Raw genomic sequence first — 23,804 nt, forward strand, 5'->3', positions numbered from 1 at the left:
TACACAACTGGTAAATCTGCTCAGCAGTGATTTGAGAGCCTACTCTGTGTTGGCTCTGACACTATGTTGGGTCTGAGAATGCAGCTATGAACCAGACACACAAGATCTCATTCCAAAGGAGCTTACATTCTAGTAGTAGAGTCAGGATTTGAACATAGCAGTGTCAGATTCTAAAGCTTTTCTTTTTAGCTTTCACACATCCTCCCTACCAAGGACACTACAGAACAGATGGATAAAATGGTTTCAATGCCACTTAAAGTGGGCGAGGATGGAAACTACATACTGGAGTATGTTGTAAGAAAGAAATATTGGTATATGAGTATACAGATATATCACAGGGAAAACCCTAGGACCTAGCTGCATGGTAGGGAATGGAAAGCCTGTGCTGCATAACAGACCTGGCTTACGATCACTTGTAGATAATGTGTAATGCAACAGCAATGACATATGCTTGCTGTTACATCTCAAAGAGCCTCATATTATCTCAGTGTATAACCCTGCACTGTCCAACACGGTAGCCATTGGCCACTTATGGCTTTTGAGTACTTGAAATGTGGGTAGTGAGGAACTGAATTTTTAAATTTTAATTTAAAAACTGATATTTGATCCAGTTACTAGATCTTTTAAGCATGTTTGGAACAACTTGGGTGTGTGAATCTATTTTTTCAAACTACATATTAGGAAACTTAAATACAGATCAAGTATTTCTGATGAAAATTTAGCATCTGAATTGAAATGTGCTGTAATATAAAATACACACTGGATTTTGAAGACTTAGTAAAAAAAGAATATAAAACATCCAATAATTATTTAAAAAATATTTATTACATGCTGAAATAATATTTTAGATATACTGGGTTAAATAAAGTATTAAAATTAGTTTCAACTCTATCTTTTTTTATTTTTTACTTTTTTTAAATGTGTCTACAAGGGAATTTTGTGGCTTGCATTATATTTGTATCGGAGAGTGCTGGTATAATGAAAGGGACCCTGGGTAAGGAGGATCTGGTCCATATATTGTCTTTTATTTCTGGCATCAAAATATTTTCCTAGTATACCTCATTACCCTTTTATCAAAAATTATGTATTACTCATCATTCTTTCTATTAATGTTAAGAATCATGCTAATAACGGTCAATATTTCTTCCTGTAGTTAGAAATGTAAAAATTACTTACACATGCCCTTATATGAATTGTCAGTATACAAGTGTGCACATATAACACATTTATTTCCAAAGAGTATTTCCCATAGTAAGTTTTTAAAAATAGAAAGTAACATAAGTATTCTGTGGGACTGTATTCAAGGACTGACAGATTTTGGGGAGAAACACTTTATACACTATACAATATATATATATATTCAGGACAAAAGGAAACATTATAAAAAGTATAAAAATAGACAAAAAGACACAAACAATATATTTTAGTTGGAATTTCAAAGTTTTTTTTTCTTCTCTTTCCCCTTTACTTCAAAAGTTATAAATACTTTTGAAGCAGCATATATTGTTGCACATTTGATTTTTTCTTGTACAGTTGATGAACTTGAGAGTCTGGATGGCTGGTGATCATCTATTTGGCCTTCCCATTCTTTGGTTTCTTCTTCTTTGATTAATAAAGGTTTTCCTAGAGTTTGGCCAACAAGGTTACAGACTTCTTGAGCTTTGCGCCATGCATTCTCAACAGCAACAAGACAGGCTTGCCGTCTTAGGAATTAATGCAGAGATTATTAATATGACATTCAATGAACTGTAGCACTGAATAGTTTTGTTTAATTAATTGATAATTTAGTGTTAAAGATGTGCTTAACTTACCGAAGATTCTCAACAGAACCTGGAGTATGATAGAACTGGGGTTGGCTGATGACAACAGAGCTATCTAGCTTTTCAACAAGAAAGTTACAAATATTTTGCATTTTTCCAAATTCAGTAAATGTAACGCAGACCTGTAAATGAAATGACACTTGAAATTATTTTCATACCTGATGCATTATTTCAAAATTTTCTCTAAATGTGAATAAAAAAGTAAAGCCTGATTACAATGAGGTCATTTTCTAGTATGTAACAGATAAGAAAAGCCTACTTAATACTTACAAATAAATTATTATTAAATTTATTTTTGCTTATGAATATTGTAATTTATATAATATTAACACAAATATTTTAGAATTCATTTTAAACCAGTCACGGACTTTTTACGAAAGAGAATTGGAGGGCTTCCCCTTCAACTTTATTATTTGGCTAAATTCTAACCCTGATAAGTTTTTCATGACTCCTTAGTTGAATCTATGCCGTTAGCTTTCTGATTAGCAGTAATTACATCATACTTCACTGCTGTCATTGAGGTATGTTTCTTCTTCCAACAGTTATTTTCAGATCTAAATGTGGAAGCTCATCTATTTCACTAAGACCTTTGCCTTTAAATACGTGAAAGCAGTTCTTATATTCAGCAATACTTGAAAACTGTAGTCTTAAAACTTTTTATGGAAGCAGACTAACCCTTTTCTTCTAAAGAAACTTTACTGAGGCTCAACACGTGACACAAAAGGTACTGGAGTAGGCTCGAGCAGCAAAGAGCAAGAGACGTGAGGTGACCTCCTGAGTCATCCTATGCCATGCAGAGCCTTGCCTTTAATAGTAAATGTTAGCCAGGGAAGGCCTGGTTTCAATACTAAGTAAATAATGTATTTTATAATCAGTTTGTCAATTTCTGTTTTTAAAACTGACTGGGACTTTGGGATTGCAATAAATCTATATATAGATCAACTAAGGAAGAATTGATTTCTTAATGATATTGAGTCTTCCAAATCACGAACAAGGTATGTTTCTCCATTTATTTAGGTCTTCTTTAATTTCTCTTAGCAATGTTTTGTATTTTTCAGCATACAGGTCTTTTGCATTTTTAAAATCACATTTATCCCTAGGTATTTTATATTTTTGATGCTTATTAGTTCTAATAGCTTTTTTGTAGGTTCTGTCAGATTTTCTACATAGACGGTCATGTTGCCCACGAATAAGGACAATTTTACTTCTTACTGTCCAGTCTGGATGCCTTTTATTTCTTTTTCTTGCCTGACTGCACTGGCTAGAACTTAAAGTACAATGTTGAAAAGAAGTCGTACGAGTTGATGTCTTTGTCTTGTTCCTGATCTTAGGCACAACACATTCAGTGTTTCACCATGAAGTATGTTGTTGTGAGTGCCACTGAGTGGATTCCAACTCCTAGAGACCCTGTGCACGGCAGAGCAGAACACTGCTTGGTTTTTTTGCACCATCCTCTCACCTTCGGGTGCTATATCAGACAATGCTCGGTAACTATTCATAGGGTTTTCATGGCCAATTTTTTTGGAAGTGGGTGGCCAGGTCCTTCTTCCTAGTCTGTATTAGTCTGGAAGCTCCACTAAAACCTGTCCACCATGGGTGACCCTGCTGGTATTTGAAATACTGGTGGCATAGCTTTCAGCATCACAGCAACACACAGCAGGGCCTCAGTGGTGAGAGCACCAAATCTTAACCACTAGACCACCAGGGCTGGCTAAGTATGATGTCAGCTGTAGAATTTTCATAAGATTCCCTTTCTCGGTTTGAGGAAGTTCCCTACTATTCCTAGTTTATTGAGAATTTTTATTAGGAATGGATGCTGGAATTTGTTCAGTGTTTTTTCTGCATCTACCGAGATGATCATATGGTATTTCTTTTTAACTTTGTTGATATGGTAAATTAGATTGAACCAATTTTTGAATGTTAAACCAACCTTTCATTCCCAGGATGAACCATACTTGGTCATTATGTATTATCTGTTTTATATATCACTGGATTTGATTTGCTAAAATTTTTTTATAATTTTTGCACATATGTTTATGATGGACATTGGTTTGTAGTTTTCTTTGCTTGTAATGCTTTTGTCCCTGGTTTTGTTATCTTCTGGCCCCAAATAATGAATTGGGAAGTATTCCCTCCTTTTCATTTTCTGGAGAAGTCTGTATAGAATTGGCATTATTTCTCCCTTAAATTTATGCACTTTCTAATTTCTCTTTCAATTTTTCCTTTGACCCATGGGTTATTGAGAAGCATGTTATTTAAACTCCAAATATTTGGGGGATTTTCCTGAGATATTTCTGTTATTGGTTTCCAATTTAATTATACGGTGGTCAGAGAACTTACTTTGTATGATTCAAATACTTTTAAATTTATCAAGACTTGTTTTATGACCCAGAATATAGTCTACCTTGGCAAATGTTCTGTGTGCGCTTGAAAGGAATATGTAGTCTGCTGTTGTGAAAGTCAGGTTTATTAAGGTATAACTTACATATAGTAAAATACACTCTTTTTAGTATATGTTCTATGAATTTTGACAGATGCATTCAGTCATGTGGGGACTATTATGATCAGTCCCGTCAACCTCCCAGAATTTCCTTGTGCTCCCCCCATTCCAGCCCCTGCAAATTACTAATCTATTGTTGTTCGTTTTTTTAAAACGTTATTTTTTAGAGAAGTTTTAGGCACACAGCAATACTGAGAGGAAGATACAGATTTCCCATATACCTCCTGCCTCTACACATGCATAGGCCCCGTCTTACCATAATCAACATTGCCCACCAGAATGGTACATTTGTTCCCATATATGAACCTACACTGACACATCATAATGACCCGAAGACCACAGTTTACATCAGGGTTCACTCTTGGTGTTTTATATTCAATGGGTTTGGACAAATGTATAATGACATGTATCTATCATGCAGTATCACACAGAGTATTTTCACTGCCTTGAAATTCCTCTGTGCTCCCCCTATTCACCCCACCCTTCCCCTGACCCCTGGCAACCAATGATCCTTTTACTGTCTCCACAGTTTTGCCTTTCCCAGAAAGTTATATAATTGGAATCATACAGTGTGTAGCCTTTTCAGATTGGCTTCTTTCACTTAGTAATAGGCATTTAAGGTTCCTCCCTGTTTTCATGGCTTGATAGCTCGCTTCTTTTTAGTGCTGAACTATATTCCATTTCCCGGATGTACCACAGTTTATTTATCCATTCACCTACTGAAGGACATCTTGATTGCTCCCAAATTTTGCAATTATGAATAGAGCCACTATAAATATCCATGTGCAGGTTTCTATGTGAACATAAACTTTCAACTCCTTTGGGTAAATACCAAGGAGTGTGACTGCTGTATCATATAGTAGAGTATGTTTATATAAGAAATTTTGTCTTCCAAAATGGCTGTATCATTTTGCATTCCCACCAGGAATGAATGAGACTTCCTGTTGTTCCACATCCTCACCAGCATTTGGTGTTGTCAGTGTTTCAGATTTTGATCATTCTACTAGGTATGCAGTGGCATCTCATTGTTTTAATTTGCATTTGCCTAATGACATATGATGTGGAACATGTTTTCATACGCTTTCTTGCCATCTATATATCTTCTTTAGTGAGGTGTCTGATGAGGTCTTTGGCTCATTTTTAAATTGAGTTGTTTTCTTATTGTTGAATTTTAAGAGTTCTTTACATATTTTCGATAACAGTCCTTTAAAATAAATGTTTTGCAAATATTTTCTCCCAGTCTGTGGCTTGTCTTATTCTCCTGACATTGTCTTTCACAGAGCAGAAGTTTTTAATCATAATGAAGTCCAGCTTACCAATTATTTCTCTCATGGATTATGCCTTTGGTGTTGTATCTAAAAAGTCATCATGATACTCAAGGTCATCTAGGTTTTCTCCTATGTCATCTTCTACGAATTTTATAGTTTTGTGCTTTACCTTTAGGTCTATGATGCATTTTGAGTTAATTTTTTGAAGAGTGTAAGGTCTTATCTAGATTCATTTTTTTTTCAATATGGATGTCCAGTTGTTCTAGCACCAGTTGTTGAAAAGACTACCTTTGCCCCACCATACTGCCTCTGCTCCTTTCTCAAAGATCAGTTGACCACACAGGAGTCTATTTCTTGCCTCTCCATTCTGCTCCACTGATTTGTATATTTTTCAAATAATACTATATAACTACAATAATCAAGACAGTGTAGTAAGTCTTGAGGTCAGGTAGTGTCAATCCTCCAGCTTTGTTCTTCTTCAATATTATGTTGGCTATTCTGGGTCTTTTGCCTCTCCATATAAACCTGAATCATTTACTGATATCCCCAAAATAACTTGCTTGGATTTCAACTGGGATTGCATTTGATCTATAGATCTAGTTGAGAAGAACTGACATTTTGACAATAGTGAGTCTTCCTATCCATGAACATGGAATATCTCTCCATTTATTTAGTTCTTCTTTGATTTTGTTCATCAGTCTTGTAGTTTTCTTCATATAGATCTTGTACATATGTTGTTAGATTTATACCTAAGTATTTCATGTGGGTGCTATGGAAAATTGTGTTTTTAATTTCAAATTCTACTTGTTCATTGCTGGTATATGGGAAATAATATTTTGTTGAGGATAATATTGGTCTGTAGTTTTCTTATCCTGTAAAAATTTCCACAGGATCTGTAGTGATGTTGCCTTTTTCAGTTCTAATATTAGTAGTTTGTCTTCTGTCTTTTTTTTCTTTCTTATTTAGCTTGGCTAGAAGCTTATTGATTTCATTGATCTTTTCAAAGAACTAGCTTTTGGTTTCATTGATTTTTGCTCTAATTCTTATTATTTATTTTCTTCTGCTTACTTTGGATTTAATTTGCTCTTCTTTTTCTAGTTTCCTATGGTGGAAACTTAGATTACTGATTTTAGATTTTTCTTCTTTTTAATATATGCATTCAGTGCTAAAATTTTTAAGTATTGCTTTCACTGCATCCCACAAAATTTGATAAACTGTGTTTTCATTTAGTTCTAAATATTTTAAAATTTCTCCTTGAGATTTCCTCTTTGACCCATGTGTTAGTTAGAAGTGTGTTGTTTAATCTCCATGTGTTTTGAGATTTTCCAATTATCTGGTAGTGATTTCTAGTTTAATTCCATTGTGGTCTGAGAGCCGACATTGTATGATTTCTGTATCCTTTTAAATTTATTACAGTAGATGTTTTGGCCTAGATTGTGTTCTGTCTTGGTGAATGTTCCTTGGGAGCTTGAGAAAGATTCTGCTGTTTTTGGAGGAAGTAGTCTATAGATGTCCATTATATTCAGTCTATTGATGGTATTTATTTTGAGTTCAACTATGTCCTTACTGATTTTCTTCCTGCTGGATCTGTCCATTTCTGATAGAGGGGGCTGGAGTCTCCAACTATGATAGTGGATTAATCTATTTCTCCTTGCAGTTCTATTAGTTTTTGCCTCATGTAGTTTGATGCTCTGTTGTTAGGGGCATACATGTTAAGGATTGTTATGTCTCTTGGAGAATTGCCCCTTTATTATTATGTAATGTCTTTATCCCTGATAACTTTCCTTGCTATGAAGTCTGCTCTGTCTGATATTAATACAGTGACTCTTGCTTTCTTTTGATTAATGTTACCATGGTATATTTTTCTCCATGCATTTACTTTTAATCTATACATGTCTTTATATTTAAAGTGGTTTCTAGTAGACAACATACAGTTGGGTCATGTTTTCTGATCCACTCTGACAATCTCCTTTAATTGGTGCATTTAGACTACTGATGTTCAAAGTGTTACTGATATAGCTGGATTAATATCCACCATATTCTTTACTGTTTTCCATTTGTTGCCCTTGTTGTTTTTTTCCTAGTCCTGTCCTCCACTCTTTTGATTTGGTGATTTTAATTGACCATTTTGATTCCCTTTTCTCTCCTTTCTTAGCATATCAGTTATATGTCTTTTAGCATATCAGTTATATGTCTTTTTTTTTTTTAACTATTTTAGTGGTTGCCCTAAGTTTGCAATATACCTTTATAACTAATCCAAGCCCACTTTTAAGTAACACTGTATCACTTCACGAGCAGTGTGAGTACCTTATAACAAAATAATCCTAATTCCTCCCTCCCATCTCTTGAGTCATTACTGTCATTCATTTCATTTATATATTAGCATACATAAGTATATATTGAATACACTGTTGCTATTATTTTGAACAAAATGTTATGTGTTAGATTAAGAATAAGAAAAATAAGTGTTTTTATTTACCTTTACTTATTCCTTCTTTGATGCTCTTCCTTTTACATAGATCCAAATTTCTGGTCTATATTGTTTTCTGTCTCTCTAAAGAACTTCTTTTAACATTTGTTGCAAGACAGGCCTAATGGTAACAAATTCCCTCAATTTTTATTTGTCTAAGAAAGTCTTTACTTTTCCTTCACTTTTGAAGGATAATTTCATGGTGTAGAGAATTCTAGGTTGGGTTTTTTTGTCTTTGTTTTTTTCTCTCAACATTTTAAATATTTCAGTCCACTCTCTTGCTTGCATGGTTTCTGAGAAGTCAGATGTAATTCTTATCTTTCTTCCTCTATAGGTAAGGTGTTGTTTTCCTCTGGCTTCTTTCAGGATTTTTTCTTTATCTTTGATTTTCTGTAGTTTGAAAATAATATGCCCAGCTGTAGTTTTTTTTGGCATTTATCCTGCTTGGTGTTCTCTGAGAGTCCTGGATCTGTGGATTGGTGTCTGATATTAATTTGGGGAAATTCTCAGTCATTATTGTTTCAAACATTCCTTCTGTTTCTTTCTCTCTTTCTTCTCCTTCTGGTATTCCCATTACTGTTTCTAACTGTAGTTTGTCCCACTCCTTGGATATTCTGTTCCTTTTTTTTTTTTTTCAGTTTTTGTTCTCTTTGCTTTTCAGTTTTTGAAGTTTCTATCAAGATAACCTCAAGCCCAGAGATTCTTTCCTCATGTGTCCAGTCTACTAATAAACTCATCTCATTAGAGGCACTCTTTATTTCTGTTACAGTGTTTTTGATCTCTAGCATTTCTTTTTGGTTCCTCCTTAGGATTTCAATCTCTCTGCTTACATTGCCTGTCTGTTCTTGCATGCTGTCTACTTTATCTATTAGAGCCCTTAGCATATTAATCATAATTGTTTTAAATTCTCAGTCTGATAATTCCAACATCCTTGTCATGTCTATTTCTGATGCTTGCTCTGTCTCTTCAAATGCTATTTTTTAACTTTTTGTATGCCTTGTGATTTTTTTTAGTGATAGCTGGACATGATGTGTTGGGTAAAAGGAAATGCTATAAATAGGCCTTAAGTAACATGCTGGTGAGGTGTGAAGGGAGAGGAAGTGGTCTACTGTCCTATGATTCGGACTCAGTTTTTTAGTAAGCCAATGCCTCCAGACTGTGAATTTCACAAGTATTTCTAATTTTTTTTTCTCCTCCCTTAGGTAGGAGAGAATGGCTAGAGTGGTCTGGAGTGGGGTATTTCCCTTCCCTCAGCTCAGTTGGGCTCTGCTAATATACCAGCAGGTTAGGCTCTGGTTAAGTAGTTTCTCCTAAGGGCAGACCTTGTTAAGAAGAACAGTGTGCTATGGCATATTTCAAAATGGTTCCTTTTCCCCTCACTCTGCTGGACACACCAGGGAAGTTTTCTCCAAATTCACTGTGAGAACCTGGTCGAGTTCATGGAGGTAAATCTCACTAAACTGTGAGTTCTCCTCTATGACTGGGTCACCTAGAGTTTTAATTCTGAGTTGTCCACACTGAGCCTCCAGGAATTTGCCGATTATAGTTCAGATGTTCCTACCCAGGCATTGGTTCCAGAGGTGGTTTCTGCTGTGTTTCTGCTCTGGTAAGCTGTGACTCACTGCATTTGCCTGTCTCTCCAATTCTCGAGCAGTGGTTTGCCCTGTATCCTCACCTCCCTCATGGATCCTAGAAGAGCTGTTGATTTTTCAGTTTGTTCAGTTTTTTACTTGTTGTTGGGATGCAGTGGTGTCTTCCAAGCTCTTTACAGGCAGGATAGGAAACTGCAAGTCTCCAATTACTTTTAACCAATTGGTGTCTTTGTATTTAAAGTATGCTTGTTGCAGGCAGCTTATAGGTAAGATTTGCTTTTATATACAATCTGAAATATCTGCCTTTTAATGGAGGTATTTATAACATTTATATTTAATGTGATTTATTGATATGGTTAGGTTTAAACTTCTGATTTTGCTATTTTCTATTTGTCTCATATTTTCTTTGTTCCCTTTTTCCTTATTTTCTGCCCTTTTTTTGATTGAGTATATTTTCATTATTCTATTTGATATCCTTCTTTGGCTTATTTGCTGTAACTCTTTGTTGTTGTTGTTATTTTAGTGTTTGCTTTAGGGTTTATAATATACATGTTTGATTTATCTCAATCTACCTTCAAGAGATATACCATTTTACATATAACAGCCTTACAATATTGTACTTCTGTTTCTCCCTTCTTGACCTTAATGCTATGCTGTTATACGTTTTACTTTTACTTATAATTCCTACAGTTCATTATCATTTTTGTTCAAATAGTCAATTATCATTTTTTAAAAAAATTTTATTTATTTATTTATTTTTCCCCCAAAGCCCCAGTAGATAATTGTATGTCACAGTTGCACATCCTTCTAGTTGCTGTATGTGGAATGTGGCCTCAGCATGGCCGGAGAAGTGGTGCATCGGCGCGCCCGGGATCCGAACCCGGGCCACCAGCAGCAGAGCGCGCGCACTTAACCGCTAAGCCACGGGGCTGGCCCAAGTCAATTATCTTTTATATAGATGTAGAGATATGGAGATCATATAAGAAAAATATCATACATTTATCTATGTAGTTACCATTTTCAGCATTCTTCATTTCTTTATGTAGATTTCTATTCCTTTCTGGTATCACTTCCTTCTGCCTTAAACAACTTCATTTAACATTTCCTGTAGTGCACGTCTATAGGTAATGAATTCTTTCAGCTTTCTGAGAAAGTCTTTAATTGGCCTTTGATTTTGAGCATATTTTTGCTGGATACAGGGTGGTAATTCTTTTTCTTTTAGTACTTTAAAAACGTTGCTCCACCTGCCTTCTTGCTTGTATTATTTTCAAAGAGAAATCTGTTGTCTTATTTTTGTTCCTTTGTACATAATAGGTCTCTTTTTCTATGGCCTTTAAGATTTAGCACTGGTTTTGAGCAATCTGATTATAATATGCATTGGTATAGTTTTCATATTTCTTGTGCTTAGGGTTAGTGGAACTTCTTGGATTTGTGGGTTTATAACTGTCATCAAGTTTGGAAATTTTTTGGCCATTATTTCTCCAAATATTTTTCTTGTCCCCCACTCTCCTCTCCGTTGGGACTTCAATTATATGCATATTAGGCCACTTGAAGTTGTCACACAGCTCACTGAACCCTTTTTATGTCTTTTCTTTCTGTGTTTCATTTTGGATAGTTGTTATTGCTACGTCTTCCAAGTTCACTACGCTTGTCTTGTGTAATGTCTCGTTTGCTGTTAAGACTCTTCAGGGACATTTTATCTCATTTGTAGGTTTCATCTCTAGCAGTTTAATTTGGGTCTTTTTATACCTTCCATGTCTCTACTTAACTTTTGAACATATGATATACGGTTACAATAACTTTAATGATCTTGTCTGTTATTTCTAACATCTGTATCAGTTCTGGGTTGATCTGAATTGAGTTTTCTCCTTATTACGAGACTTATTTTTCTGCTATTTTGCATGCCAGGTAATCCTTGTGAATTCATTTTATTGGGTGTTGGATATTTTTGTATTTTTAAATACAAAATATTCTTTTATCTGTTCTAGAACTCTGTTACTTTACTATTTACTTGGAAACTGATCTCTTTGGGTTTGCTTTTAAGATTTGTTATGGGACTAAAGTAATGTTCAATCTAGGGCCAATTATTCCCCCCTAATGAGGCAAGACCCTTCTATATACTCTACCTCATACCCCAGGAATCGTGAGATTTTCTAGTCTGGCTGATACCTGCCTCAGCCCTGCACGAGCCCCACACACTATTCCCTCTAATCTTTTCGGGTGGCTCTTTTTCTAGCCTCAGGTCATTTCCTCACACACATGTGCTGATCAGTATTTTGCTAAGTACTTCAGGGGGTCCCTCTGTAGTTCTTTGAAGATCTCTCTCTGTGCAGCTATCTATTCTCCAGTTCACTGTCCTAGAAACTCTAGCTGTCTTGTGTGGGCTCTCAGTTTCATCTCCTTAACACGAGGAGTTTAACAGGCTCTATCTGGGTTCCCTTCCCTGTGCAGCTAGCTGCCTGAACACTCTCTTAAGAAAGTGAGCTAAGACAACTGTAGGACTCTCATTTGTTTCCTTTTTCTCAGGGATTACTGTGCTTCACTGCCTGATGTTCTCTCTTTTGAAAACTACTGTTTCATATATTTTCTACATTTTTTCATTGTTTCAGGTGGGAAGGTAAATCTGGTCCATGTTACTCTATCTTAGCCAGAAACAAAAGTCTTATCTATCTTTTGAAGAGAAGTCTTACAGTGTTTTGGTTTTTTTTTTTTTTAACATTGTATGGGCTAAACTTTTCCGTTGGTCAAAATCAGCCTTACCACCCCACTCAGGTTGCTAGTTTTTAACCTCTGGGTAGCTTCCAAGTTTGCCTTTCTCCCTGGCTGAAACTCAAAGCTCCAAAATGCCTATAGGCTGCTTCTAATAAGAAATACAGACAATATCATATTTCTCTGTATTTGCATAGTTTAAATATGGAAAAATTCTCTTTCCTTTGCTGCTATATTTAATCTATAACCAACTCCTGAAAAAGACTCAGTTATACAGAGGAGGTAGAAATATGGAAGCTTTGCCTCTTAGATCCACTTGTCCTGGACTTGCAACTTCACATGAAATGAAACATGGCTAGATTTACAGTGCCTTCGTGGAAACTGGAAGGTAACTAAATCTGAGCGTTCAAAGGGTTTCTCTGAATGCAGATTAAAGTAATTGAGCATAACAGGTTCTAAGTGTCAACAAAAGCAATTCCTTACTATACAAGTGTCCTGAAAGTCAACTTTATTTTTGAAAATTATTCTAATGTCTACTCTAATAGATGTCTTAAAATAAAAATAATAAAAAAAATTCCACTAATAAGCTTACAAAACAGTTCACATTCTGTATTTTATCCAATAGATTTGAAATAATGGGAGAGCTGAATGTTTATAAGGAAAAAAACTAGGCTGCATGCTGGGCATTTCTGAAAAATAATAAAGTAAAAACTTGTACTTGAATTTGGGCTAAAGGTGCCATAAATTTCTTCAATAAAATATAAAATTTGACACAGATACATTTTGTTCTTCTTTACTACCACTGACACATATATGCAGTGTAGGACTTCCCACCTTTTCCAACCTAGAATATAGGTTGATATAGAGATATATTAAGTCTAATTACAGGCATACCTCCTTTTATTGTGCTTCCCTTTATTGCTTTGGAGATACTGCGTTTTTTACAAGACCCTCCACCAGCAAAAAGATTACGACTTGCTGAAGGCTCAGATGATGATTAGCATTTTTTAGCAACAAAGTATTTCTTAAAGTATTTACATTGCTTTTTTAGACATAATGCTTTTGCACACTTAGACTATAGTATAGTGTAAACATAACTTTTATATGCACTGGGAAACCAAAAAATTCACATGGCTCGCTTTATTGAGACGTTCACTTTATCGCAGTGGTCCGGAACTGAACCTGCAATATCTCCGAGGTATGCCTGTATTTATTATGGGTCTATATGACCAATAGCTCTATGATTCAGTATGTCATCGTATCAATGAAACCAAGATTCTAGGTCAATCCCTGAATCGGTTGGTTTGACAGAGAATCCTAATTGGTGTACTGTTATGGACTGAATGTTTGTATCTCCCCAAAATTTGTATGTTGAAGCCCCAACCCACAACGTGACTGTATTTGGACCTAGGGCCTTTATGGAGGTAATTAAGGTTAAATGCGGTCATAAGGGTTGGGCTGTGATCCAGTAGGATTAGCATCCATATAGAGAGACACCAGAGAGCTTGCTTGCTCTCTCCTCACCATGTAAGGACACAGTGAGAGTAGCCATTTGCAAGCCAGAAAGAAAGCTCTCACTGGAAATCAACCACGCTGGCACCCTATTCTCAGACTCCCAGCCTCCAGAACTGTGGGAAAGTAAACTTCTGTTGTTTAAGCCACCTAGTCTGTGGTATTTCGTTATGGCACAAGCACACTAACACAGGTGCCAATATCCATTCCTGTTTCTTTTTTCTTTAATGATAGAACTCAGAAGTTTTAGCTGGGCATTGGCACCTAACTACATTTCCAAGTCTCTCTTGCAGCTAAGTGTGGCTGAGGTCTAGCCAAAGAAATGTAAGCAGCAATGACAGGTCAAGCCCTTAAAAGGAATGGGCTTATGTTCCCCTTTCTTTTCTCCTTTCCCACTGGCTGGGATACAAATATAGTGTGATGGTGAGAACTGGAGGAGTCACCTAGGTACAGAGATGGAAGCTCTGATTAAGACTGCGGAGCTGACCTGCTATCACTGGACTGAGTACTTCCAGATGTTAAAAGAGAGACAAATCCATATCCTGTTTAAGCCATTGTGTTTTTTGGGTCTATTTGTTAAAGCAGCTTAGACTGTGCTCCCCTGTATAGGCCTCACACACTTGGCGTGTTTTCTTTCTCTTTGGTGTTGCACAACCTATTCTCTTCTTCCCTCTTAAGTTTCCCTGGCTTCCCTGTTCCTAACTGTTGCTGAAGAAAAGTATACAGGGCTTTCTCATCTTAATGGTCCTCCAGGAAGGCATTCGGGGAATAACAAAATAAGGACACAGGAATTTAATACTAAAATCTTGTAGGTCCTTGAAATCATATATTCAGACTCTAATTACTGAGTTTCTTGCTGAGATGTTAAATAGAAAACTCATCTGACTCTAACTTTGCTTTAATTCCAACTCTATACTCTTCCTCTAATTTCTTCTGAACTACTGCCAAATTATTTCCATCCAAAGGCCAATCTATTAAGCATGTAAATTTGAGATCATTAAGAACAAGTCATGATATACAACTTGACTTCCTAGTTGGTAAGTTACCAGAGAAATACTGTAGGCATAGGGGGTTTATATTTTATCTAGATATTTACACAAGTCTTAGGATATACTGACATACACTCTCCATGGTTAGGGTCATAGTTGATTAATGCTACTCAATAGTTTTGTTAATTACATAGATGGGTACACTGTTGATCAAATCAGCAGATGATATAAAGCTGGTAGGACTAAATATAAACAGTGCTTGATAAAATCAAGATCCAAAAAGATCCTAACAGGCCAGAAATGCAAATCAAATCTAGTGGATAAAATATTACAGACACAAATGTAAAATCCCATACTTCATTTTGAAACAGCAATAACAAAGTATAAGATAGGAGAAATATGATTTACAAGTAGCATGAGAGAAAGACACTTTTCTAGTTGTCATTATTGATATGACTGTAAGCTCGACAGAAGGGAACAATGTGATGCAAGTGCTGAGGAGTTAGATCAGTCTTAAGTGTCTTATTAGAAATAAGCACTCCAGAATAAGGGAAGTAATCATCTTTCTCTAATGTGGACTGGCCAGATCACAATTAGGACACTACTGTTGTAGAAGCTTTAGGAGGAAATTGGTTAACTAAAGAAAAAGTTTGTCATATAAGAAACGGCCAAGGAAAAGGGATTCTTACCCCTGGAGAAGAAAAAAGTAGCATCAATATGATACTGAACTTCAAGTATACACTTCAAGGAAGAAGTATTAGCCTTGTTTTGTCCTTGGAGAGGTACACTATTAATAATGGATGAGTACTAGTGAGTCGATTTTGGTTTAACATTAAAAAATTTTATAGTGATTACATGTCTGAAAATGGAATGGGCCTTTTATATAAAATGTATAAAATATTTCATAACAAAAGTGAAGAGTTAAAAAAGATTAGATGAGCTAATGTATGGAAAATACCTGACGCATGACAGACATGCAAGGAAAGAGAGGGGGAAAACTGCATGAGTGGTTATACTCCTTTCTCTATTCAACAGACATTTACTGAATGCCTATTATATCCCAGGCTTTTAAATTCCCTCCTAACACTGAGATTATGACAGGAAAACAACATGGGAAGTGGAAAGAGTAGAGATCTGGGAATAGCAAAGCCCACGTTTTAATCTAACCCCCTCCCCACACACACAACCACTTACCCACCCTTAAAGAAGTCACTTAGATAATTTCTAACTTTCAATATCCCTCCCTTTAAAATAAGGAAAGGCAGCAGGGTAGGTGGGAGGTTAGATAAAGAATCTCTAAAGTGCTTTTCAGGATGAAAATTTCAGACATTACGTGAAAAGTAACGTTCTACCTCTTATTCTACATATTTGTGAGAATATTGGTGCATGTTAGACATTAGGTTGTAGTGTTCACTCCATCCACAGCCCTGAAGCCACACTGTTCTTTATGCACAGGTTGGCACACTTTGTACCTGGTGACCTTCTCACCCTGGTCTCTGCGGACTGCTAATGCTGACCTAAGAGCAATCATGTGTCGGATTATGTGATATAAGAGTTCTGGCTACTAGGGAACCTTATACAAAATATAATTAGATTCTCTCTTAAGAAATTCGAATACAAGACATTAAAAAGGTAAGTAGAGTAGAAAGAAGAGGAGCAGAATTTAGTGAAGTTCGCATTCAGCCATGTTTTATAACAAAGCAAGCAGCTCTAATGCACTTTTTTTTTAAAATTGTGGTAACACTGGTTTATAACATTTTATAAATTTCAGGTGTATATCACTATACTTCTATTTCTGCATAGATTACATCATGTTCACCACCCAAATACTAATTACAACCCATCATCACACACCTGTTCTAATGCACTTTCTACACCTGAAGAGTCAGTACCTAGAACAACGCAGTCTGAAAAACATTCCCGTTTTCCACGAAGCCTGGCTGTGCATTTGCTGGGACTGTTTCTTTTCCTCCTTACTTCCTGGTGTACTCGCAAGTAAACCCCATTCACTAAGGAAACCTGAGCCTCCCCATGTTCCCTACAACCTGAAGTCCTAACAGGTGATAACTACTGGAGGGGTGCTAGAACAACTCTCAGCTTCTGATCTCTAAAATACGGAATCTTACCAGACTGCTCTTCATCCTGTTTGAAAGGTAGTTTTCAGTCCCCATTGCTACAAAATAACTTTTGCCAAATAGATCCCTAAAATCATCATCAGTAATTTTAAATTCCCTGAGATAGTTAAATTTTAAGTGGAGAAATCACAAAACTACTAAAAATGGAATTACTATCTGAAGAGAAGAAATTAGGATTCTACTTTCCATTCTAATTCTTGTAATATGATCTTTGAGAAGTCCAAGCCTAAGCAATCTGAGCCTAAAGTCACACCTTTAAAATTAGAAAAATAATATATTATCTGCCTGAAGGTAGGACGAGGTGATTTCTTGAGGTATTTTCTACCTCTAAAGACACAACTTCTCTGACCAGATAAACAAGATTCCACTCTAACCCCATTCTTGTTTGTTCCCTGTGGCAAGGAGGCAGCAAGGACTAAGCACATACCCCAAGATGTTTGGAATCATAAACAGACAGCAGTCCTGTAACCTAACTACAACTATAACACACTCTGATTTCATAAAATCCCGATCATAAAATCTTTAAAGATAAGTAAAAAGTATAGGCAGTTGTAGGAACTAAATGTTATCATTAATTGAATGTACAAAAATTTCGCTTTTTAATTGTGCAAAGGCTGAGTAGTTTTTATTTTTAAATAAATCTTAACTTACTACAACACAATAAAATTGCATTGTGAAACAAAAGAATGCTGAAAAGTGTTTCAATCCTTTATATTATGACTTTATTAATTTTTTTTTTAATCTGAGAAGAAATTTCTCGCCTGTAGCATTTCCTGCTCACTAGGTGATAACATTACTAAAATTTTACTTGGGTGGCAATTAACTGTTACTTCTCTCTTGCTATGTTTATTCCATTTCAAAACAATTTATCTTAAATAAATCTCATTAAATTTATTTTAAAAGCTCACACAGATACGTAACACCAAAAATGATTATAAGAAACACAATCTTTTATCAATACCATGAGAAGCATTTCTCCTGTACATTTCAGTTGAAGAATAAAAATAAATGCAAACTGTCCCCATAAAGTCATGCTGTTTCCAATTATTTGTGAAGATAAGTACACACCTCTGCTTCCAGGTGATAAGCATTTTCCACTCTTCTAAAATCTTTTGTCACTGTTACATTTTCTGCCTAAAACAAAGTACAAGAATATGATTACTACATGTCTGGCTACTAAATGCAATTACCCTAAAACATAAAGTAGAAACCTGAACTTATTAAAATCAGAAAGACAAAGTATGCAGAAAAAACTGGTTTGCCTGATGTTTTAAAACTTTCCTAAAAGTAACATAAAATAAATTCAGAAGCCTAAAAATATTTGCTGAAAATTTCATCATAGTTGTCATTCCATTTGTAGTAATTTTTACATTAGCTTGTACAAAAAGTATGAACTTAGGGTGGGGTATATATAATTATTTGTACGTAAAGCATCCTAAATGTTAAAGGAGTGCTGGAGTTTTAAAAATGTTTAATTTACAAATAATTTAATACAAATTTACTGACTACCTATAGAATGCAACTTTGGGTAAGTTACTTTACTGTTTTGAGCCTTACTTTCTGCATTTATGAAATTAGGTTAATACCATGTATACTCACAGAATTTGTTTTGAGGATTTAATGAGAAGTTGTAGTACATAAAGGGCTTGATGCAGAGAAGGGAGTCAGGAAACGTCGATGCTATACGATTAGGATATAAATGTTTCCTGAAATACTGAACCTGGGCTAGTTTGTTTTTAGAAAAGTAACATCAATGCTTTTTGATTCTCGGGGTGAATACAGGGTTCATAATTGTGGTAAAAAAGTGATATTTCTTATTTACTTTTCAAAGAGTTTTGAAATTTAGTGAAATGAACTCTTCGCCTACACTAATCCTTGGGGACAGACAGAATTTATATTTTATAAATGTTTTTGTGTCTCCCAATATATGCTAAATAAATATAAATATTATTATGCTCTATAATGATTTAATTATTTTGATTTTGCATCTGAATTTTTTGATTTTGCATCTGATTATTTGATTTTGCATCTGAATTTTAAGATAAACTAATTTCAAGCAGTTTATATTACCCAGAAAAATTCTAAAAGGCTTTAACCTGAAAATTTGAACTCAATTTCCAATTACAGCTCTGATGTCTGTCACGTCATGAAAATATTAATGCATTTTTTTATGATAAAAGTAATACCTGCTCATTGTAGGAAATTCAGAATACAGATAAATGTAAAATAAAACAGTACTGGATATATTGCTTGTAATCAGCTTTTTTCATTTGATTAACATGAAACTTTTCTGTCATTTAATATTCTTTTATGACATCAACACATCTATTTTTTTGGATGTCTCTTTTTTCATTTTTTCCCTACTTCACATGATAAATATATATAAAACTTCTGACTGAAAAATTACTAGAGGAATAACTTTAGGAAAGGTAGCTGGAAAGAAAGTATCTTTTATTGTTACATTTAACAATGTTATTATTTTTATAAAAAATAATATATGCTAATTAAAGAAAATCTAATACTAGAGAAAAGGAGAAGAAAGTAATAATGTCTCCCCACCCCAATACTGTTAATAATTTAGTAAACATTTTACTAAATCATCTATCAATGCCCATAAACATACCTAGATCCATGTATAGACTTTTTCATAAATGAAATTATATTCTACATGCTGTTCTGTAACCTACTTTTTTTTTTGTAAGGAAGATCAGCCCTGAGCTAACATCCATGCCAATCCTCCTCTTTTTGCTGAGGAAGACTGGCCCTGGGCTAACATCTGTGCCCATCTTCCTCCACTTTATATGGGACGCTGCCACAGCATGGCCCGACAAGCGGTGCGTCGGTGTGCGCCCGGGATCCGAACCTGGGCCGCTAGCAGCAGAGTGCGTGCACTTAGCCACTACACCACGAGGCTGGCCCCTGTAACCTACTTTTAATAAACTTTTTATCTTAGAATAATTTTAAATTTACAGAAAAGTTGCCAAGATAGTACAGAGTTCCTGTATACCTCAGTTTCAGATTTCTCTGATGTTATCATCTTAGATTACCATGGTACATCTGTTAAAACTGAAAAAGCAACACTGGTACATTACCATTCACTAAACTCCAAGCTTTATTTAGACTTCACCAGTTATTCTATTCCTGTTCTTTTACTATTCCAGGACCCAATCCATGACACCACTTGGCATTAATGCATCATGTCTCCTTAGTCTCCTCTGGTCCATGACAGTTTCTCAGTCTTCCCTTGTTTTTCAGGACCTTGAAAGTTTTGGTCAGGTATTTTGCAGGGTGTCCTTCAACGTGGGTTTGTTTGATGGTTTTTTTTTTCTCATGATCAGACCACGATTATGGGTTTTAGGGAAAAATACCATAGAGGTGAAGTGCCCTCATTGTCACAACATATCAGGGGGTACGTGACAGCCACATGACATTACTCATGATGTTAACCTTGACCACTTGTTAAGGTAGTGTCTGCCAGGTTCCTCCACTATAAAGTTACCATTTTTCCCTTTCCATGCTGTATTCACCGAAGGCAAGTCACAAACTCCAGCCCACATTTACTTACTCTCCTCAGCTGTTAGTTGAAGGCTGCTGGAGCTGGGGGAGAGGCTGTTAATTCTCTGGCACTACTGGCTGTCCCACTTGTAGGCAGAGTAGATTCCTGCAGCCAGGCAAAGTTGGCAAAGAATTTACAAGTGTTGGCATATGGAAGCTGGGCCTGTGTGCACACAAGCGTGAAGTGCCAAGGGATACAAGTGTGGGCTATCTATAGCCTCTGCTACATCCCCTACCTGAAAACTCAATCACCCACTGCCAACACAATAAAGCAGCAACACACGGTAGTGGTTAGGAACATGAGCTTTGAGGTCAAAGTTCTTGACTGGAGTCTAAACTCTGCCACTTCCTAGCTATGTGATCTTGGGCAAGCTACCTGCCAATAATCACTCTGGTCCCGCGAGTTCTCATCTGTAAAACAGCCACTGAAATACCAGTCTCAAACTCAGACTTGGGGACTGTGTCATTTCTAACAAGAGACTCAAAGCACTTTTATGAACTCAGTATTATTCTGGATAAATCACAACTCTGACCTTTAGAGTCATACTCTGTAAAATGAGGGAATTGAGATAGTTGACCCATTCTGTGGTTTCTAATCTTCTTTCATTCTAACTATCTGGAGCCTGGCATGGTGGGAAGCAACCAAGATTTTGGTTTCAGGAATACAGGAGTTCAAATACCGCCCTGGCTGAAGTTCAGAGCACTACTTAACATTTTTAAATCTAGAAAATGCGGATATTAAAACCTGCCTAACAGTGCTGATGTGTGGATTAAATAAGGCTGGTTCATTTTTTTCTCCTTTTCTTAGAAGTAGGCTTAAGGTAACATTTATTTAGTAATTTGCTTCATGGACATCTCTGGTAAGTAGAGGTATTTCATATACATGGCATCTACAATATACTGGCTTAACTTTTTTTAAGTTAAAACTAAAAAATTTGGAGAAACTTTTTGAGACTCTGTATAAAACGAAAATGGATGCAATCTTTCCCTCCACGTTACTGTTTGTGAAAAATACTGAGGAACCACTCCACGCAAAGCTTTACGTGGCTGGGAGGAAGCAGATGCTTTTCTCTTGCAAATTCCATGGTGCAAAATGGAAACGAGAAGTGATTAGTGTCAAAAACTAACTCAAAATGGATAAAAGACTTGAATGTAAGACCTGAAACCATAAAACTCCTAGAAAAAATATAGACAGTACACTCTTTTACATCCGTCTTAGCAGCATCTTTTCAAATACCATGTCTACCCAGGCAAGGGAAACAAAAGAAAAAATAAACAAATAGTAGTACCTCAAACTAAAAAGCTTCTGCACAGCAAAGGAAACCACCAACAAAATGAAAAGACAATCCACCAACTGGGAGAAAATATTTGCAAATCATATATCTGACAAGGGATTAATTTCCAAAATATATAAAGAACTCATACATCTCAACAACAACAAAAAGGAACAACCCAATCAAAAAATGGGCAGAGGATATGAACAGACATTTTTCCAAAGAAAATACACAGATGGCCAACAGGCACATGAAAAGATGTTCAACATCACTAATTATTAGGGAAATGGAAATCAAAACTACAATGAGATATCACCTCACACCAGTCAGAATGGCTATAATCACCAAGACAAAAAATAACAAATGTTAGAGAGGATGTGGAGAAAGGGGAACCCTGATACACTGCTGATGGGGATGCAAAGCAGTGCAGCCTCTATGGAAAACAGTATGGAGATTCTTCAAAAAGTTAAAAATAGAAATACCATATGATCCAGCTGTCCCACTACTGGCTATTTATCCAAAGAACATGAAATCAACAGTTGAAAGAGACTTACACACCCCTGTGTTCACTGCAGCATTATTCACTATAGCCAAGAAGTGGACAGAACCCAAGTGCCCATCAATGGATGAAAGGGTAAAGAAGATGTGGTGTATATACACAATGGAATACTACTCAGCCATATAAAAGACAAAACCATCCCATTTGTGACGACATGGATGGACCTGGAGGGTATTATGCTAAGCGAAATAAGTCAGACAAAGACAAATACTGTATGATTTCATTCATATATGGAAGATAAACACATGGATAAGGAGAACAGATTAGTGGTTACCAGAAGAGAAGGGGGTGGGGAGAGGGCGAAAAGGATAAAGCAGCACATATGTACAGTGACAGATAAAAACTAGACTATTGGTGGTGAACACGACACGATCTATACAGAAACAGAAATATAATAATGTACACCTGAAATTTACACAAGTCAATATGACCTCATTAAAATAATAAGAAAAAATGATTAGTGTCTAGCACACTGCTTAGGCAAGCATTTACATCTAATGTTTCAAGTTTAAGAGTTCATCATTTCAAGGTTAGAAACAAAATCACTGCAGCAAATATCGCCAAATAAAGACTCACGCAATTTGCACTGTTTTATTTTACAAGTCACTGCAGCCAACAATTACTTTCATCTAGAAGACCGATGGGCCAAAGATGCACTCTGCCAGGTCCTGGAGCCGTGGAAAAGCGACGTGACAAAGCTGTCCCTTACGCTCAAGACCCTCCACACGTGCACGCCGGCTCCAGCAGCCCGCCGGGACGGAACCTCGGCCCCCCTTTCGGCGGCCCACTCCAAGTTCCTCCCCCGCGGAGCTCTCACCTGCACACCCTGCTGCTGGAGGCTCTGCGTGATGTAGTCCAGGCGGCGGCCGACGCTCCTCTTGGCCTCGGCCGCCGCCTCCTTGGTGCTGCTCACTCGCACCGCCAGCTGCGCCCGGTCGGGGCTCGCAGACACCTCCGCGGCGCCGCTGACGTGCACCTCGCGGGGCGCACTTTGGCCCTGTGCTGAGGGGAGGGGGCGGCGGAGAGCAGGCAGCGTTTCTCCGCCCGAGACCAGGCTGTTCTCCCGGCCCCGCTCAGCCCAGGGAACCAGTTCCACGAACACCCGCGACTGAGGGGCCTGTTGCAACGACATAGTGAGGCCAACTGCGTTTCCATAGCAACGTAGGGCCGACGGCGGCCGAAGAGGCCAAAACGTGCCGCAGCTTTCCCGTGCGCGGCGCAAAGGATGCCGGGATGGGCCTGGACGTCTGGGGGCTTCTTGAGGGCGCGAGCGGCGCTTTGCCGAGGCTGTTGCCGCGTGCTGTGTACAAGGTGTTGGGCTAAGCGCTTCGTTACAGTTTTTAACACGTTTCCGTTGCGGCCTTCAAAAATCTTAGGGATCTGCAGCGTCCGTCACAGTGAGCTCCGCCTTGTCACGGCCC

General features: G+C 36.7%; 1 protein-coding gene across 1 annotated transcript; it reads right to left on the reverse strand.

Annotated features, from left to right (window-relative positions):
• Positions 1-730: 730 nt before the first annotated feature.
• On the reverse strand, positions 731-23,804 carry IRAK1BP1 (interleukin 1 receptor associated kinase 1 binding protein 1). The gene is made up of 4 exons (XM_058566745.1): positions 23,201-23,804; positions 18,064-18,129; positions 1,812-1,942; positions 731-1,703 (listed from the first exon to the last, which is right to left on the reverse strand). Exons 1-4 carry the CDS (start codon positions 23,513-23,515, stop codon positions 1,436-1,438), a joined length of 780 nt encoding a protein of 259 aa, XP_058422728.1. The 5' UTR covers positions 23,516-23,804; the 3' UTR covers positions 731-1,435.

This window comes from Diceros bicornis, chromosome 23, assembly GCF_020826845.1.
Source record: "Diceros bicornis minor isolate mBicDic1 chromosome 23, mDicBic1.mat.cur, whole genome shotgun sequence".
Taxonomy (NCBI): domain Eukaryota; kingdom Metazoa; phylum Chordata; class Mammalia; order Perissodactyla; family Rhinocerotidae; genus Diceros; species Diceros bicornis.

What these genes read in the sequence shown, in the direction of transcription:
- IRAK1BP1 (XM_058566745.1), bottom strand. Translation starts at nt 23,515, where the DNA reads ATGTCGTTGCAACAGGCCCCTCAGTCGCGGGTGTTCGTGGAACTGGTT. An exon ending in TCCAGCAGCAGGGTGTGCAG is followed by an intron (nt 18,130 to 23,200) that starts GTGAGAGCTCCG and finishes ACTTTGTTTTAG; the next exon opens with GCAGAAAATGTAACAGTGAC. An exon ending in GGTTCTGTTGAGAATCTTCG is followed by an intron (nt 1,704 to 1,811) that starts GTAAGTTAAGCA and finishes TTAATTCCTAAG; the next exon opens with ACGGCAAGCCTGTCTTGTTG.